The sequence below is a fragment of the Babylonia areolata genome, chromosome 35 (genome assembly GCF_041734735.1).
Source record: "Babylonia areolata isolate BAREFJ2019XMU chromosome 35, ASM4173473v1, whole genome shotgun sequence".
NCBI lineage: Eukaryota > Metazoa > Mollusca > Gastropoda > Neogastropoda > Buccinidae > Babylonia > Babylonia areolata.
This window is the reverse complement of record NC_134910.1, coordinates 1,637,278-1,655,622: the sequence shown is the minus strand read 5'-3', so window position 1 is coordinate 1,655,622 and position 18,345 is coordinate 1,637,278. Positions and strand designations below refer to the sequence as shown.

At 43.3% G+C, this 18,345-nt stretch overlaps 1 protein-coding gene across 2 annotated transcripts; it reads left to right on the top strand.

The window, feature by feature from the left end:
• The first annotated feature begins 4,903 nt into the window (after window positions 1-4,903).
• Window positions 4,904-17,958, top strand: LOC143278053 (CBP80/20-dependent translation initiation factor-like). 2 transcript variants are annotated; one of them, XM_076583069.1, is made up of 6 exons: window positions 4,904-5,170; window positions 7,574-7,711; window positions 9,488-9,638; window positions 11,462-11,658; window positions 13,810-13,901; window positions 17,146-17,958. In XM_076583069.1, exons 1-6 carry the CDS (start codon window positions 5,084-5,086, stop codon window positions 17,288-17,290), a joined length of 810 nt encoding a protein of 269 aa, XP_076439184.1. In that variant the 5' UTR covers window positions 4,904-5,083; the 3' UTR covers window positions 17,291-17,958. The 2 variants fall into 2 exon arrangements, with proteins under 2 accessions (XP_076439184.1, XP_076439183.1); XM_076583068.1 differs by having other exon boundaries at window positions 7,565-7,711.
• Window positions 17,959-18,345: the final 387 nt, after the last annotated feature.

Here is an 18,345-nt window from a genome sequence, read left to right as displayed (position 1 = left end):
AAAAACCTGGATTCGGGAGACTACCAGACAGATTTTGAGGTCAGTAGAATAAGAGATATTCTCAAGACATAAATAGATAAGACGGTGTGTGTGTGTGTGTGTGTGTGTGTGTGTGTGTGTGTGTGTGTGTGTAAGTGCGCGCCCGTGCATGCGTGCGTGAGAGTGTGTATTATCATCCGCATATTGCCCAGGGTCAGAATTGGTGTTTGCGTGTGCATGAAGGCGTAAAAAACTAAGCAGTGTTGGATGAGGGGGTGGGGGTGTTTGTGTGTGTGTATGTGTGTGTGTGTGTGGGGGGGGGGGGGGGTGGGGGGGGGTGAAAGAGAGAGAGAAAAGAAAAGGAGTGAAGTACATTCAGACAGGCAGACAAAAGCAAACGGTCATACACGTAAAATGTTACATGTCTGTCTGAGTGTGTATGTGTGTGCGTCTTGAATCTGATTGAATGACACATGAAACGAATGATGAGCGCCCAGTGGCAGCCGTCAGTCGGCTCTACCCAGGTAGGCAGCCTGTGGTGCAAATGTCCCCGTGTATGAAAAGCGCTTAGAGCTTGGTCTCTGACCGAGGATAGGCGGTATATAAGTATCCATATCAATCAATCAATCAAACAGACAGAAAAGACCGAGTTTGTATTGGTGCCTATGTGTGCCTGCGTGCGAAGTTATGCATTTAGTGGTGCGTGTGTGTGTGTGTGTGTGTGTGTGTGTGTGTGTGTGTGTGTGTGTGTGTGTGTGTGTTCGCACGCGCGCGCGCGCACGTGTGTGATTTTACGTGCGTGCGTTCGTGTGCATGTACATGTGTGTGCTTGTGATAGCTATGGTGTACACATGCACCCTCATCTGACAGTGTTCATGTCAGTGTGGCATGCCTGCAGTCTGAATCAAAGGCAGTATACTTCGGTGTTCATGTCACTGTGGCATGCCTGCAGTCTGAATCAAAGGTAGTATACTTCGGTGTTCATGTCAGTGTGGCATGCCTGCAGTCTGAATCAAAGGTAGTATACTTCGCGACTGCTTGTCATCTAGAGATAAGGATGTTGTTCAGTAGTCAGTTGTATAAATGTCAATATGGAATGCATTTTGAAATATGTGCCACTAGGTCGGCTTTGTGGGTTCTCGTCTGGTTTTGTCAAGTTTTGTTTGTTTGTTTGTTTTGGCTGAAACTAAACTGCAGGCGCCGAGCACATTGAGAAAGATTATCTTTTAATGTTGAACGTGTACTATTTGGGACGGATGAAAATGTAACTGTGGACCCGAGTGCTATATTTAATAATAATAATAATAATGGATACTTATATAGCACACTATCCAGAAATCTGCTCTAGGTGCTTTACAAAAACGCTCAGTTTTGTTAACATAAAACATTTCATCAGTGTTACATACACACACCAAAATGTGACCACACACACACACACACACACACGCACGCACTGCATAATACATTTTAACATACATGTGTATCTAACAGCTACTCTAACACATACGCGCACATAGGCAGGCACAAACTTACATAAACACATGCACACTATACACATTCATATACATGCATGTAGTTATGTAGACATACATTATGTATACACACATAGTCAAGCACAGCTAACGCAAAGGAAGTGGACCTGCCACAATTGAACTTATTGCTGAGGGGAAAAAAAAGATGGGTACAGAACAAAAGAACTAACTGAATGATGGTTTACTGAATTAAAGTGGGATAGACAAGAATCCCCGCGCAGGCCAGGAACATGTAGAGGCCAGTCACCAAAGGGTTTTTCTAGTGTTTTATTACAACAGTTATAAGAAGATGAGAATAGAGAAAACAAAGATGAGAAGAAGAGGAAAACAAGGGTGAGGAGAAGAGGAAAACAGTGCAAGTGATACGTAGCGAGATGTCACAACGCACACACACACACTGTTTGCGAAACAGCGAGAGAGAAAGAGAGCAGGCTCTGGCTGTGAGCAGGCTCAGCCAGGTAGAAAATTGCCCAGCAGTCACCCACTCCATCTCTTTATGCAAGTTAAGCGAACTGCACTGAGGCTAGCATGGCCCGTGAAGCGCATCGTCCCCGATCCTCCAAAATTTGATTAGCATTGTGTTAGTTACAAGGTGTTCAGTAATAGATTTCTAAATGATTCCTGAACCGATTTACGTCGGATAGGTTGCAAAAGAAAGAGCTCAACACCTACTTTCTAACGAGTATAAAATGAAGAGTTGATCATTTAAGACTGATGAATTTATAATCTTAATTCAAGTCACCTGAAAAGGATCAGTTTTAGCGAGCTCATCGCGGAAAATTACAATGAACTGCGTTAAATCAGTTTAACGTAGGCAAACATAAATGGAATAGATTTAAAGATGGAATTGCGATGATTCTGTCAGTATATAATACATGTAGTTTACCAGCTGATCCGACAAAAGAGATATTAATTGAATATGGGTTGGCAGAAACACAGATTACAGCTCACCCAATGGCGACATTGGGGCAAAATGACGTAAGCTTAGCGTCAGTTGAAATCTTTAGACTGGCGAATGATTAAACTGAAATCAAGCATGCTTCTAACTGATTAAAGTGTGTGTGTGTAAGCACAACTGAACAAATGTAATATTACAGTGAACAATACTGGGACTTGATTTGATATAGCTGTTTAGAGGATGTTTAGGTTTAGAATTGGCTTTCAGTTGCATCAAACCCGGAATGTCGTCACACATTCTGCGCAAGCAGTTGAAGACCGGCATGTTAATTGTGAAAAAGACGTCTGCTATGGCTTAGCTTTGAAGCAGTATTTTGAAGCCTGAGCTGAGCGCTTGGCTACAAATAAATAAATTAATTAATTAAATAAAATAAAAACAGAAAAGTGGGTGAGGTGCAAGAATTAATTGATAGTGCTTACAAGTTGACAAATTTCATGTTTTCATTGTGGAAATGATAGAATGAAACCTAATATCAGCGAATTCTCGGGGGAGTTGGAATACTGGGGGGAAAACACACATGAATATAACTTAAATGTGGAGCAAACAGGACAAAAAGTGACATCCATACATAATACTTCTTGAACTATGACGAATTCTTCCAATCTGTTTGTCTAACATCACACAAAGCTTGAAGAATAGATCTATTTGTATGCCAACTTAAAAAAAAAAATTGTTTGTGTGCCAACTCCAAAAGATTTGTTTGTGTACCAACTAAATAGGCTATTTTGAAAGAGAAAAAAAATTCAAAATATATCACTATCACAGACAACTACGTTCATTCTATTCTGTTTATCTTATGTTAGTAAAGTGTGCATTACTGGTATCTTTGACGACGGGCGCAATAGCCGAGCGGTTAAAGCGTTGGACTTTCAATCTGAGGGTCTCGGGTTCGAATCTCGGTAACGGCGCCTGGTGGGTAAAGGGTGGAGATTTTTACGATCTCCCAGGTCAACATATGTGCAAACCTGCTAGTGCCTGAACCCCCTTCGTGTGTATATGCAAGCAGAAGATCAAATACGCACGTTAAAGATCCTGTAATCCATGTCAGCGTTCGGTGGGTTATGGAAACAAGAACATACCCAGCATGCACGCCCCCGAAAGCGGAGTATGGCTGCCTACATGGCGGGGTAAAAACGGTCATACACGTAAAAGCCCACTCGTGTACATGCGAGTGAACGCGGGAGTTGCAGCCCACGAACGCAGAAGAAGAAGAAGAAGAAGGTATCTTTGACTGTCCGGCACTATCCACAATTCCCCCTCAAGACGGAATGAGCAGAGCTCACAACAAGGCGTAGACGTTCACTCCGTCAGTCACACAGAGCCGGGAGAAGACTGGCAGAAAATTGAAGGTCAACGAGGCAGTCATTACAGCGAAAGAAATTCTTACGACGAAGGAAATAACAGGACACACCCAAACCAACAGACAAGGTCTGGGATTGACAAAGATGGAATGGTGGTCCAAGGTAAGGGGGAAAGCAAAAAGAGACATGATCATATAGGAGATGAAGAAGGAAGAGGATGACAAAAGAGTCCAGAAGGCAGTCCAGCAAGGTCAGCAGGGGCAGTGGACAACATGGGAAAATGCACTCCAAAGGAGCCTCAGCTGGAGCGACATGTGGAACATGGCCCCTCTGAGGATCAGCTTCATCCTAAGATCTGTGTACGACCTCCTTCCCTCGAATACAAACTTGGTGAAATGGGGGAAAGCAGATGACCCTGCGTGCCCACTCTGCCAGGGCAAAAAAAACAGTGGAACATGTCCTCAGCTCATGCAAACTGAAAATAATCTCAGTTCAAATAGCTCAAAAAACACATATGTATAAATCTGCTTCCATGGATGTCTAGGCGTTGACGTGTGATGTGCCGTGTGTGTGTCCATACTCCCCCTCCACCCCCCCTTTTTTTCCCCATTTTTTCTTTTCTTTTCTAATGAGTATTCATGCATCATGGCGTCTCCACTGAGGTGAATAATCCGCGGTCCCCCCGGCCGGCACACCGGGGTCAGTGACGCGGCACTGCGGACACTGAGCCGCATCATTGGCCGCCGGATGGGGGCGGGGGCGGAGCAGAGGGGCATGGGCAGTGGTCAGCAAACGTCTCGGCCTGCCTGGTGGCGGGGAGGACACTTCACAGGTGGGACTGCCCCTGCTGGTGATGTTCTGCTTCTGCTTCTCGGGTTCTGTTTCTCAGAAGTCTTCTGCTTCTGCTTCTTCAGTCTCACACATACGCACACACGCACAAACACACACACACACACACACACACACACACAGATGCACGCACACATACAGATACAGACACGCGCATAAAAGTTACGGCTCTGACTCCTTGTTTTAATGGTCCGAAAGCGACTCGCTGAAAATATTTGGGAAGAGTTCTGTTGATCAGACACTTTCCTGATCGGATATCCGGTCTTATCCGAGAGATTTGCACATCGTGTACGAAAACGCGGCCTTGCGGTTGGTGCCTTTATTTACAGGGACGCCGAGCAGCCCACGAAAAGGACCCAACGTGACCAGCTGCCGAAGCGACCATACTTCCGATTGCCTTGACTTGAAGAGCATTCGTTTCCAGGTCAACTGGTAAATCTCCAAAACATTTTCGAGAAACCAATATGGCAGGAAGGGGTCGGGGCAGAGGGAGAGGATTGGTGATCAACAAACCTCATACACCTGGTGGCGGGGATGAATCGGAACCAAAGGTAAGAGTAGACTCGTCCAAGTTTGATTTAACATCTCTGATCTCGACATACGTGTGTATATATATATCAGTTTATTGCATGGGTGTGAAATTCGGTGCGTAAACGTGACTGCATCGATATGCAGGATTTCAGCAGAAAATGTAAAGGACATTTTGACATTTTTCGTTTAAACAAAGAAACAAAAAACAACAACAACAACAAAACAAACAAAAAACAAAAACAAACAAACAAAAAAAAACAACAACCAATAATAACAATTTTAATAGTAAATAGATTTATTGTGATAGTAATCAAAAAAAAAAAGTTTTGAGTCCCAGTTGATTTATGATGAAACGGGAAACATGGATCCATTGTATATTTTACTTTTTAGTTATTGTTACTGTCAGCAGAAAAGCATGGTTAATTACTGTATAAAACTTACTTCTTTCCTCAATCACGAACTGATTTTTTGAAAAGAATTGATCAGTTTGAGTTTGTTAGTCTTGAGAAATTCATATTACAAAATAATTACAATCATAATAATAATCATAATCAGGGTTCAAATTTAGTGGGTGCCCATGTGCAAATGCTATAAAAAGTTGGCTCGGGCATGCAAATTTTCTGTCACGAGTGCCCAGTTGGCACTCAAAAATTGATAGAGGCGAAAGAAAATTAATTAAAAGACACATGAAGAAAGCAAGCTGGAACGCGGTTGATTGAAATGTGAAGTGTCGTCTGCTGCAGCTCGCTTCGTGGAGCAGTATCTTTGCGCATTCAGAATTGGATGTTGACGTTCATGGCACGTTAGCCACAAACAATGTTTCCCATCTTCAGTGTTAAAAGAACATGCCCATTGGGTTCAGGCGTGTAGACATTTTGAATGCGGTTTTCCAAACATTAGTACAAACGCAAATTAAAACCCAATCAAAACCACCATTGGGCACTCGAATGTTTTGTCTAGAGTGCCCGATTGGCATTAAAAAAAAAGAGAGTTAAATTTGAACTGTGATAATGAATAGGTAAAAAAAAAAAAAAAAATTAGTTTTTTAAATGTGATGATATTGGCATTTCTTTATATCGTGTGTGTGACTGGAGCCAGACTGAATGACACAGGAAACAAATGATGAGCGCCTAAAGGCAGCTCTCTTGGCTCTGGCAGCCAGACTTGTGCAAATCAAAATGACTTCCATGTTTGAAAAGCGCTTAGACTTAGAGCTTGGTCTCTGACAAAGGATAGGCGCATGTCACTTTTGAAGTGTCCATATCAGTCAGTATTAGTGAGTGTTCCTAGTGCTGTACATGACATACTTTAGTTATTATTTGTAGCGATGACATGCATGTAATTATGTATGTGTGAGTGTCTGTGTGTGTGGGTGGTGGTGGATAGTTATGTATTTATAAAAAAAATGTATACGTGTGTATTAATATGCATGTATGCATTGTGTTTTTTTTGTGCGTGTATAGTTTGCTAGGAACAGTTTTGTTTGTATGTAACATTGATGAAATGTGTCAAATAAAATGTGTTTTGTATAGCATCTGGAGCGGGTTTCAGGATAAAGTGCTACATAAGTATCCATTATTATTGTAATTATTGTTCACACTGATTGGTTATGTGTCCTAACTATCACTACCATTCTCAACAACCCTCACCATTAATTGGTTTTTAAAAATTAAACTTTATTCAGAAAACATTGTCCACATACATACAGACAGCAAAGCAACAAAAAAACTAACAACTCGTGTCGTGCTTGGGAATGTGGTAGTTACTTTCATTTGCTAAGTGTGATGGCTGGTGAATGTTACACAAATGCGGTTGTGTTGAAATAAATGTTTTTTTTCCAGTTGCATGTCAGTGACAGTTACTGAAGTCAGTGTTTCCTTCATTGAGCAGCCGATGAATATACATTAAGACTTGAAAGTGCAGTTAATATTTAATGACAGTGTGTGTGTGTGTATGTCAGTGTGTGTGTGTGTGTGTGTGTGTGTGTGTGTGTGTGTGTGTGTGTGTGTGTGTCTGCTAGGAAGGGATGTTGTGTGTGTGTGTGTGTGTGTGTGTGTGTGTGTGTTTTATTAAATACATTTTACTTTAATCAAACTGAGCCTCATTTACTTGATAACCTTTGTGAGTTTGTCATTTGATTATTTTTTGAATGTTCTTTTTAATATATATAAATATGAACACATTGGATGTTTTTCATTGACACAGTGCTGTTAAAATGTTTTTTTAAGGCATAAACATTTAGATTCAATGGATGACATATGGTCCTTTGAGTCCGCATTGGTAGTGGATATCGTACCACAGAAAAAAACAACAACCACATACTATTAATTACTACAAACATGGTGATTGTTGGACTGACTGCTCAGAGCGTGAAGCAGATAGACAGTAAATGAGAACAGAGAGAAAAATGGCAGGTGCCGCAGGTGGAATCTCGCCCCAAGCTGGCGCTGAGCGACATGAAGAAAGAGGTGGTGACCATACTGCAGGACAGATGCGGCGAACCGGCAGAAGAAGACATGCAGAGAATCGAACAGCTGGTCAGCGTGGTGGGGGACGTCCAGGTGAGGGCCCATCAGTAAATGTCAACAGACATGGGTTAGGGGAGGGGGGCAGGGAGGTGTGTGTGTGGGGGGGGGGGGGGGGGGGTAGGGGGGGTGGTGGCCAAGTGGTCAGAGCACTGGATCCTGGCCCCAAGTTTCCCGAGTTCAATCCCCGGTTTCAGTGCACATGGTGGGTTTAGGGGTGGATATGTTTTCCCACTCTCACAGGTCAGCATAATTATGTGCAGACCTGCCAGTGCTTGAACCCTGTTTGTGTGTGTGTGTACGCATGCAGATGAAATACACACGTTAAAGATACTGTAGTGTACTAATCCTAGTCAGTGTTTGATGGGTGGGTTATGGAAACAAGAACATATGCAGCATACACAACCCAGAAACGGAGTATGGCTGCCCACATGTTGGGGTAAAAACTGTCATGCATGTAAAAGCCCACTCCTGCATTGTATATGGGTGAAGTTGCAGCCCACAAACTTAAAAGAAGTAAAAGTCATCAAAGGATTTATAATTCATAAACAATCAGGAGAACCACCACCGGTGTATACGCATGCCGAAGATCAAATACGCACATTTAAGATCCTATAATCCATGTCAGCGTTTGGTGGATTATGGATACAAGAACATACCGAGCATGCTTACCCCCTCCCCCCATGGGGATGCCGGGGATCTTCCAGTATGAATAGCATCCCTGCCTTCTGGAAATTCTATGCTGGAAATGTCCTCCTTTCTCTCACTCTCTTTGTTTCTGCCTTTTATCTTCCTTCACTGTTGTCTCCTTTTTCTGCCTTCCCAGTCCACTCCCCCTTTTTTTTTCAAGCAAGCCTTGACACTTTTTTTTCTCTTTTCTGCAGTCTATGATGTACTGTCTGTGCTGTTTTGCTCTGGTGATTAGGTAGTGAGATGTAAACGCTGTTATTTGCCTATATGGCCTTTTTATGTATTTTTTGTTTGGCTTTGAAGTATTATTTTTTCCTTTTTTATGATTTTTTGTAATCTGGGGATGATAAATTAAGTGGAAGGACCGGCGTCCTCAGCATGGTCTAGTCTTATTTGCCATAAGGAGCTAAATGGTTGGGATACTGTGTCATGAACTGTGTTTTGTGCTTTTTTGTAGATGTGACAGTTTTGTGTTGACGCGGTTGAGCATTTGTATGGTAAGGCACTGGGCAGCCTGTGGTGCAAATGACTCCGTGTTTGTAAAGTGCTAAGAGCTTGGTCTCTGACCGAGGAGGGTAGGTGCTGCATAAGTATTGAAATCATTATCTTGATCATCAAAGTGAAAGCAGACTGTGGCAGGGATAGGTGCTACATAAGTATTGAAATCATCATCAAGATCAGCACTCTATGTTATAAATGTATTGACAAATCTGCCCCATCCTGTCTCTGTGGTTGCCTTCACTTCTACACCCCATCTCACACTCTACGATTGGCTTTGGACCTACTCTGTTTTCGCATACCCAGATTCAAACACTCCACTGTTGGCTGCCGTTCTTTCTCAGTCTATGGACCTTGCTTTTGGAATGAACTTCCTCTTTTGCTTCTTGAGGTCTCCGCACTCAACTCTTTCAAGTCTGGCCTTAAAACCCACCTTTCTCCAAGATAACCTTCTTTCCTTGCCTCTTCTTCATCTTCAGTTTCTCAAGTTTAGAGTTATGCATGCGTGTGAATGACTGGTTTGAAAGCACTTGATTTGTCTCTTCACAAGATTCAGCGCTCTATAGATACTGATTAGTATTATCATTATTATCATCATCAAAGTGAAAGCAAACTGGGTGGCAGGAGGTGGCAAAGGCTCTGTACGCCGTGGTGAGGGAGAAGCGTGACTGGGTGAAAGGCGTGGCCGTCATCTGTGAACGCCTGTCCACCATGGAGCCAGACGGAACTCAGTTCCGCAGCGCCATTCTGCGCCTGGTGCAGGAGGACTACAAAGGTGAGGGGGGAGGGGGTGGTGCCATTGTAGTGTTAGATTTTAGAGTAGTTTACTATACACTACCACAGCTACCACATTCTGCGCCTGGTGCAGGACTATAAAGGTGGGGGAGGGAGGGAGGAAGGGGGTGGTGCTGTTTTGTGTCTGGTGCAGGGGGACGCACCAACAATTATGATATAAATAAAAGCACAACTGTAGAAGGCATACATCCAGACAGTTATATGTGCATGTTCAGAAATTCCTTTCCTCGCTCACTCACAGACACATGGGTGCACTCAGCTGACAGAGTCATGGGCATGGAGAAAGATTTAAGAATGGTTAATTTTAAAGATGAATGGCTGATCAAAGAAAAGACTTCCTTTTCTTGTTTGTTTTACGACATGTTGGAGCAGCTGAAACACCGTCCCGATGATGAAAAGTGAAATTAATGAACAAGGACATGCAAAGGGTTGTTACCCATGATGTTTTTAGTCTTGCTTGTTACTTGCTGGTCACGGAAGGAACCGTGATCTGGTTGGTTTTCTCTTCTCATTTTTTAACTGATTCACACCATCCTCTGAACACTGCTCTTGCTCTTTTCATTAAGAGTGTGGTATGCTAACAGACTAATAGCAAATGTTAAAGACACTGTCCTTGTAAGACTGATCAAACAATGGAAGAACCCTTCATAATAATAGTGATAATAATAACGTACTGAAAAGCATTAAGCGCATCGTTTACCCAAGCACTTTGCCACCCCAAGGTGTTTTTGCTCAGTTTCAGTTTCTCAAGGAGGCATCACTGTGTTCAGACAAATCTACATACACTGCACCACATCTGCTTGGCAAATGCCTGACAGCAGTATAACCCAACGTGCTTGTCAGGCCTTGAATGCATGTTTATATATGTATATATATTTGTGCACCAAACAGAGCGGATTTCTTTTTACAGAATTTTGCCAAAGGACAGCACTTTTGTGGCCATGGGTTCTTTTCCAGTGCACCAAGTGTGTGCTGCACGCAGGGCCTCGGGTTCATCATCTCATCCAAAAGACCAGATGCTTAGTTTGATTTTCCCGTCACACTTATGAGAGAAAGGCTGAGAGTGGCGTTTGAACCCACACCTTCACTCATGGACTCTGTGTTGGCAGCTGAACGACGGGCGTAACAGCCGAGTGGTTAAAGCGTTGGACTTCAATCTGAGGGTCCCGGGTTCGAATCACAGTGACAGTGCCTGGTGGGTAAAGGGTGGAGATTTTTATGATCTCCCAGGTCAACATATGTGCAGACATGCTAATGCCTGAACCCCCTTCGTGTGTATACGCAAGCAAAAGATCAAATACGCACGTTAAAGATCCTGTAATCCATGTCAGCGTTCAGTGGGTTATGGAAACAAGTACATACCCAGCATGCACACCCCCGAAAGCGGAGTATGGCTGCCTACATGGCGGGGTAAAAACGGTCATACACGTAAAAGCCCACTCGTGTGCATACGAGTGAACGCAGAGGAAGAAGAAGAAGAAGGCAGCTGAGCATCTTAACCACTCTGCCACCATTCTCCTGGCCTTAAAACCCACCTCTTTCCATGATAGCCACCCTCCCCTGCCTCTTCTTTGTCTTCACTTTCTCAAGTTTTGAGTTACGCATGCATCTGAATGACTGGTGTGAAAGTGTTACGCACAAGATTCAGCGCTATATATATATATATATATATATATATATATATATATATATATATATATACTTATCGTTACCTGGTGTGAAAGTGCTTTGATTTGTCTCTGCACAAGTTTCAGCGCTGTATAAATACTAATGATTATTAGTGTTGTGATTATTCCTGCTCAGATCGGGAGCGGTTGAAGACGGCGGCCAACGACCACTTCCTGAGCTGTGTGGGGCTGCTGTCCCACCTGTTTGTCACCATGCGGCTGGCCAACGGGGAGGTTCTGCAGGCGCTCATTGACCCCATCTTCAACTGTCTGGAGCTCATCATGCTCGGCACCACCATCACAGACAGCGAGGCCGACGTCGTCAACGGTGTGGTGAGTGTTGACTTGTTTTGTATCGCATCACTCTCATTTGTGTCATGACAGGTGCAATAACCGAGTGGTTAGAGCGTTGGACTTTCAGTCTGAGGGTCCCAGGTTTGAATCTTGGTAGCGTCGCCTTGTGGGTAAAGGGTGGAGATTTTTCCGATCTCCCAGGTCAACATATGTGCAGACCTGAACTCTTTGTGTGCATATAAGATCAAATACGCATGTTAAAGATCCTGTAATCCATGTCAGCTTTCGGTGGGCTATGGAAACAAGAACATACCCAGCATGCATAAGCCGGAAACGGAGTATGGCTGCATACATGGCGGGGTAAAAATGGTTATATACATAAAAGCCCACTTGTGTACATGCCAGTGAACATGAGAGTTGCAGCTCCTGAACGGAGATGAAGAACATTTGTGTCACAGTATACCCCCCGAAAATGGGAGTATGGCTGGTGGAAGGGAGACGGGGTGAAGAAACGGTCATACACATAAAAGCCCACTTGTTTATATATGAGTGAATGTGGGAGTTGCAGCCCACAAACAAAAGAAGTCACAATACATTTCTATCTCCTGTGAGACTGTGAATGTTATGATGCAGCTATCACTGTTCACATTTTCACTGTGAATGTTATGATGCAGCTATCACTGTTCACATTATCACTGTGAATGTTATGATGCAGCTATCACTGTTCACATTATCACTGTGAATGTTATGATGTAGCTATCACTGTTCACATTTTCACTGTGAATGTTGTGATGCAGCTATCACTGTTCACATTATCACTGTGAATGTTGTGATGCAGCTATCACTGTGAATGTTATGATGCAGCTATCACTGTTCACATTATCACTGTGAATGTTATGATGCAGCTATCACTGTTCACATTATCACTGTGAATGTTATGATGCAGCTATCACTGTGAACATTAGGTTATGATGCAGCTATCGCTGTGAATGTTATGATGCAGCTATCACTGTTCACATTATCACTGTGAATGTTATGATGCAGCTATCACTGTGAATGTTATGATGCAGCTATCACTGTGAATGTTATGATGCAGCTATCACTGTTCACATTATCACTGTGAATGTTATGATGCAGCTATCACTGTTCACATTAGGTTATGATGCAGCTATCGCTGTGAATGTTATGATGCAGCTATCGCTGTGAATGTTATGATGCAGCTATCACTGTTCACATTAGGTTATGATGCAGCTATCGCTGTGAACATTAGTTATGATGCAGCTATCACTTTGAACATTAGGTTATGATGGAGCTATCGCTGTGAATGTTATGATGCAGCTATCACTGTTCACATTATCACTGTGAATGTTATGATGCAGCTATCACTGTGAACATTAGGTTATGATGCAGCTATCACTGTGAATGTTATGATGCAGCTATCACTGTGAATGTTATGATGCAGCTATCACTGTGAACATTAGGTTATGATGCAGCTATCACTGTGAATGTTTTGATGCAGCTATCTCTGTGAACATTATGATGCAGCTATCAGCTATCGCTGTGAACATTTGGTTATGATGCAGCTATCGCTGTGAACATTATGATGCAGCTATCAGCTATCGCTGTGAACATTATGATGCAGCTATCAGCTATCGCTGTGAACATTATGATGCAGCTATCAGCTATCGCTGTGAACATTATGATGCAGCTATCAGCTATCGCTGTGAACATTAGGTTATGATGGAGCTATCGCTGTGAACATTATGATGCAGCTATCAGCTATCGCTGTGAACATTATGATGCAGCTATCAGCTATCGCTGTGAACATTAGGTTATGATGGAGCTATCGCTGTGAACATTATGATGCAGCTATCAGCTATCACTGTGAACATTAGGTTTTGATGGAGCTATCGCTGTGAACATTATGATGCAGTTATCAGCTATCGCTGTGAATGTTATGATGCAGCTATCAGCTATCGCTGTGAATGTTATGATGCAGCTATCTCTGTTCACATTAAGTTATGATGCAGCTATCTCTGTTCACATTAGGTTATGATGCAGCTGTTGCTGTGAACATTAGGTTATGATGCAGCTATCGCTGTGAACATTAGGTTATGATGCAGCTATCGCTGTGAACATTAGGTTATGATGCAGCTATCTCTGTTCACATTAGTCATCAAATGCTTTCAGCTACTACTGATTGGACGGGAGTTGCAGGACAACTCAGATGACCGCATGCAAGAGCTGATGATCTATGTCCGGACCAAAATCATTGAACAGGAGTAAGTCCAGTGTGAGAGAGAGAATGTGTGGGTGTTTGTGTGGATCAGACTGACTGAGTAAGTGACTGTGCGCTGTAGTTGGGACATAAACAGTAATAATAATAATGAAATACAGGCTTATATAGCGCAGTACCCCCATCTCAGATGTGACTCATCGCGCTTTAAAATAGAATATACAAATTTAAGACTGACTGACGTAAAATATGTACAAAGTCAACACAGTCTCACATGACCAGAATGATGGAAACAAAGATTGATACTGAAAGCGAATTGGGATCACTGGCTTGAAGCGTTGGATGTGGTTTGTGTGCCCCAGTGTGGGACATTTTGTTTCCTATGATTTGATGATGGTGAATGATGATGATATTGGCGATGCTGGTATGGGGGTCCATTTAGGTTTGGAACTTGTTGGTAAGCCTGTACTCTCATAATATATCCCTGTCACTGGCTGGAAAAAAAAACCCTACCTCTCACGGGGCTCAAACCTGTGTCCTCAAAGTGGACAATCTGTGACGTTAACCACTTCACCATGGTGGCTGGTTATAATTACTGATGTAGTTATAATTACTGCATTGACTGCTGTTATAATTACAGCTATAGTCAGTGCTGTAATTACTAGCTCTTAACCTTGTAAGCCTTTATGATTATTGTTCCAGTTGTAATTACTGCCATAATCACTGCTATAGTTATGATTGCTATTACAGTTAGGATTACTGTTATGATTATTGTTATAGTTGTAGTTACTCCTATATTTACTGTTATTGACATGATAACTGCTTGCTATAGTTATGATTGCTATTACAGTTAGGATTACTGTTATGATTATTGTTATAGTTGTAGTTACTCCTATATTTACTGTTATTGTCATGATAACTGCTTTTATCATTGTCATAGTTTTAATTAATGCTATAACCACTGTTATTGTTACTGTTGTAATTATGATTATTGATAAAGTTGCTGTGAGTTGGCGTTGTTGAGAGGGCCAGGAGTAGAGGGCCCAGAGTGTCAGCGAATCGATTGCGATCGCGCCTTAATGTTAGCGCGATCGCCCAATGGAGCTACATAATTATGTGACCTGGTTGGAGACATGATTTGACAAAAAACAAGAACGCCAGAGAATCGACAGACAAACAGAAAAAACGGAAAAAAACTAAGCCGTATGGAGAGCACAGGAACAGGAGTCATGATGGCTGCCGGAAAAAGAGGGCGCTAGCCAGGGGGACAAAGGGGAGGTTACCTACTTCCGGGAGGTTATCGGCCGTAGTACTTTCGTTTTCTCCTCATAGGCGGATAGTAGTTTGCACAGGACAGGAATGCCAGACCCCTGCAGGAGTCTGCACTAGTTGGGTCATGGTAAGTATGTTATTTAAACGTAATTTTAGATAGAAAATTTTCTTTATCATTATGATAATTTTGATAATAATGTGGAGGATTAATTAAATAGCGTGGTTCCCAGATTTCAAGATGAGGCACACCTCGCTTTACAGTAACAGCCAGATATACAATGTTTGAAAAATATGATCATGAAAATAAGATGAGATAATTCACCTCCCACATATCATTCAAGACACAAAAAATGGTACAGCACACACGGATGTGAGAAAGTGAGTAGACTGAATGAATATCGGAAATATAGTCTGGTGAAGAAATTATGGCGAAAGAGAGATAGTTTATGATTTATGCACGCTTCAACAGGGAGCCAGTGTATTGTTCTCAGTAGAGGTTGGATGTGGTCTCATTTCTTCGCTTTGACTTTGATGATAAGCCTTGCAGATGAGTTTTGTACATTTTTGGAACCTATCCAAGCATGGCTTAGGGCAGCCAGCAAGAAGAGCATGGCCATAATCAAGCCTCGACAAGACAAAAGCACAGAATAGTGTCTTAGCTGCTGCAGTTGGCAGGCAGTGACGAATGGAACTGATACGACCGAGAGCGGCATAGGCAGAGCTGCAGATGTGAGTGATGTGATTTTCAACAGATGTATCATCAGAGTTGCTGTCGGTTCCAGAATGTAGGGGGTAGACATGCCTGTTTTAGAGTGTTGCTGTAGGTTTCAGAACGTTAGGGGTAGGCATGTTGTTTGAGAGTGTTGCTCTCGGTTCTAGAATGTTGGGGTAGGCATGTTGTTTGAGAGTGTTGCTGTTGGTTCCAGAACGTAGGGGGTAGGCATGTTGTTTGAGAGTGTTGCTGTTGGTTCCAGAACGTAGGGGGTAGGCATGTTGTTTGAGAGTGTTGCTGTCGGTTCCAGAATGTTGGGGTAGGCATGTTGTTTGAGAGTGTTGCTGTCGGTTCCAGAATGTTGGGGTAGGCATGTTGTTTGAGAGTGTTGATGTCGGCTCCAGAATGTTGGGGTAGGCATGTTGTTTGAGAGTGTTGCTGTCGGTTCCAGAATGTTGGGGTAGGCATGTTGTTTGAGAGTGTTGCTGTCGGTTCTGGAACATAGGGGTAGACATGCCTGTTTGAGAGTGTTCTGTTGGTTCCAGAACGTAGGGGTAGACATGCCTGTTTGAGAGTGTTGCTGTCGGTTCCAGAACGTAGGGGTAGACATGCCTGTTTGAGAGTGTTGCTGTTGGTTCCAGAACATAGGGGTAGACATGCCTGTTTGAGAGTGTTGCTGTTGGTTCCAGAACATAGGGGTAGACATGCCTGTTTGAGAGTGTTGCTGTTGGTTCCAGAACATAGGGGTAGACATGCCTGTTTGAGAGTGTTGCTGTCGGTTCCAGAACGTAGGGGTAGACATGCCTGTTTGAGAGTGTTGCTGTTGGTTCCAGAACATAGGGGTAGACATGCCTGTTTGAGAGTGTTGCTGTAGGTTTCAGAACATAGGGGTAGACATGCCAGTTTGAGAGTGTTGCTGTTAGTTCCAGAATGTTGGGGTAGGCATGTTGTTTGAGAGTGTTGCTGTCGGTTCCAGAATGTTGGGGTAGGCATGTTGTTTGAGAGTGTTGCTGTCGGTTCCAGAATGTTGGGGTAGGCATGTTGTTTGAGAGTGTTGATGTCAGCTCCAGAATGTTGGGGTAGGCATGTTGTTTGAGAGTGTTGCTGTCGGTTCCAGAACATAGGGGTAGACATGCCTGTTTGAGAGTGTTGCTGTCGGTTCCAGAACATAGGGGTAGACATGCCAGTTTGAGAGTGTTGCTGTTAGTTCCAGAACGTAGGGGTAGGCATGTTGTTTTAGAGTTGCTGTTGGTTCCAGAATGTAGGGGTAGACATGCCTGTTTGAGAGTGTTGCTGTCGGTTCCAGAACGCTGCCTGCAGTCCGGTGCTACCTGCTGGAGGTTCTGGAGTCTTTTGCTCGTCGCTGGCAGGTGGCGCCCAACGATGTCACTCGCTTCTATCTGGACATCAATGCTGAGATCTACGCCGGGCTGGCCGTGGATCATTCCTAGTCGGGGGAGGGGAGACCACTGGAGACGATTCCTCACCTGTTGTGCTCCACCATGTGTGTGTGTGTGTGTGTGTGTGGAAGGGGGGTCGGGGTGGGGTGTGCGGAGGGGGGAGTGTGTTGGGAAAAAATGGCCAGTGGACATTGAGGAAGAGAAGGTGTGTGTGTGTGTGTGTGTGTATGTATATATATATCTGTGGACTTTGTTCAGGCTGGTGTGTGTGCATGCAGTGTGATTCAAGGGTAGAACTGAAAATTGACATTATATATATGTATGTATATCTGTGGACATTGTTCAGGCTCTTGTGTGTGTGTGTGTGTGTGTGTGTGTGTGTGTGCATGCAATGTGATTCAAGGGAAGAACTGAAAAAGAACTCAAAAGTCACACACACACACACACACACACACACACACACACACATATATCTGTAGACTCTGTTCAGGCTGTTGTGTGATCATCGTGTGGTGACAGAAGTGGGAGGTACTTAGCTGTTTCTTCAGGGATTCTTTGTCGTTTGTGTCATTTGGTGGGCTTTGCTTTCCACCAGACCTTTGTTCTGTTGCTGGCAATGTCTTTGTTCTGGGCGGCGTCAGTTGCTCCCGCACTCCTTCCGGTCTTTGTTGTGGTTGCTTTTTGTTTTCAGAAGTGAGCATCTCTTGGCTGTTGCTTGTGAATGTGCTCATTTGAGGGTGGGGGGGCGTGGGGGGGGAGACAGGGTGCACTTTGGTGTGTGATGCACTTAGTTGTGTGTGATATACACAGCTTTTTTGTTGTTGCTTTGTTTGGTTTGGGGTTTTTTTTGTTCGTTTGTTTGGGGCTTTTTGGGGTGTGTGTGTGGGTTTCCTTTTGTTTGGTTTGCCAGACATTTATAGATAACATGTGTGTGCATGTGCTTTGTGTGTGTGTGTGTGTGTGTGTGTGTGTGTGAACTGGCTATTCTGGTATGAAGAAGGTGTGTGTATATATGTTTGTGAGATTTGAGGAAATATAGAAAAAACTATTGTGTAGTGTGTGTGTGTGTGTGTGTGTGTGTGTGAACTGGCTATTCTGGTATGAAG

Bases quoted from the DNA above. Each gene is read 5' to 3' on its own strand.
- LOC143278053 (XM_076583068.1), top strand. From the start codon at position 5,084: ATGGCAGGAAGGGGTCGGGGCAGAGGGAGAGGATTGGTGATCAACAAA. The intron at 11,659-13,809 runs GTGAGTGTTGAC...AAATGCTTTCAG, and splicing joins CCGACGTCGTCAACGGTGTG to CTACTACTGATTGGACGGGA. The intron at 13,902-17,145 runs GTAAGTCCAGTG...TGTCGGTTCCAG, and splicing joins ACCAAAATCATTGAACAGGA to AACGCTGCCTGCAGTCCGGT.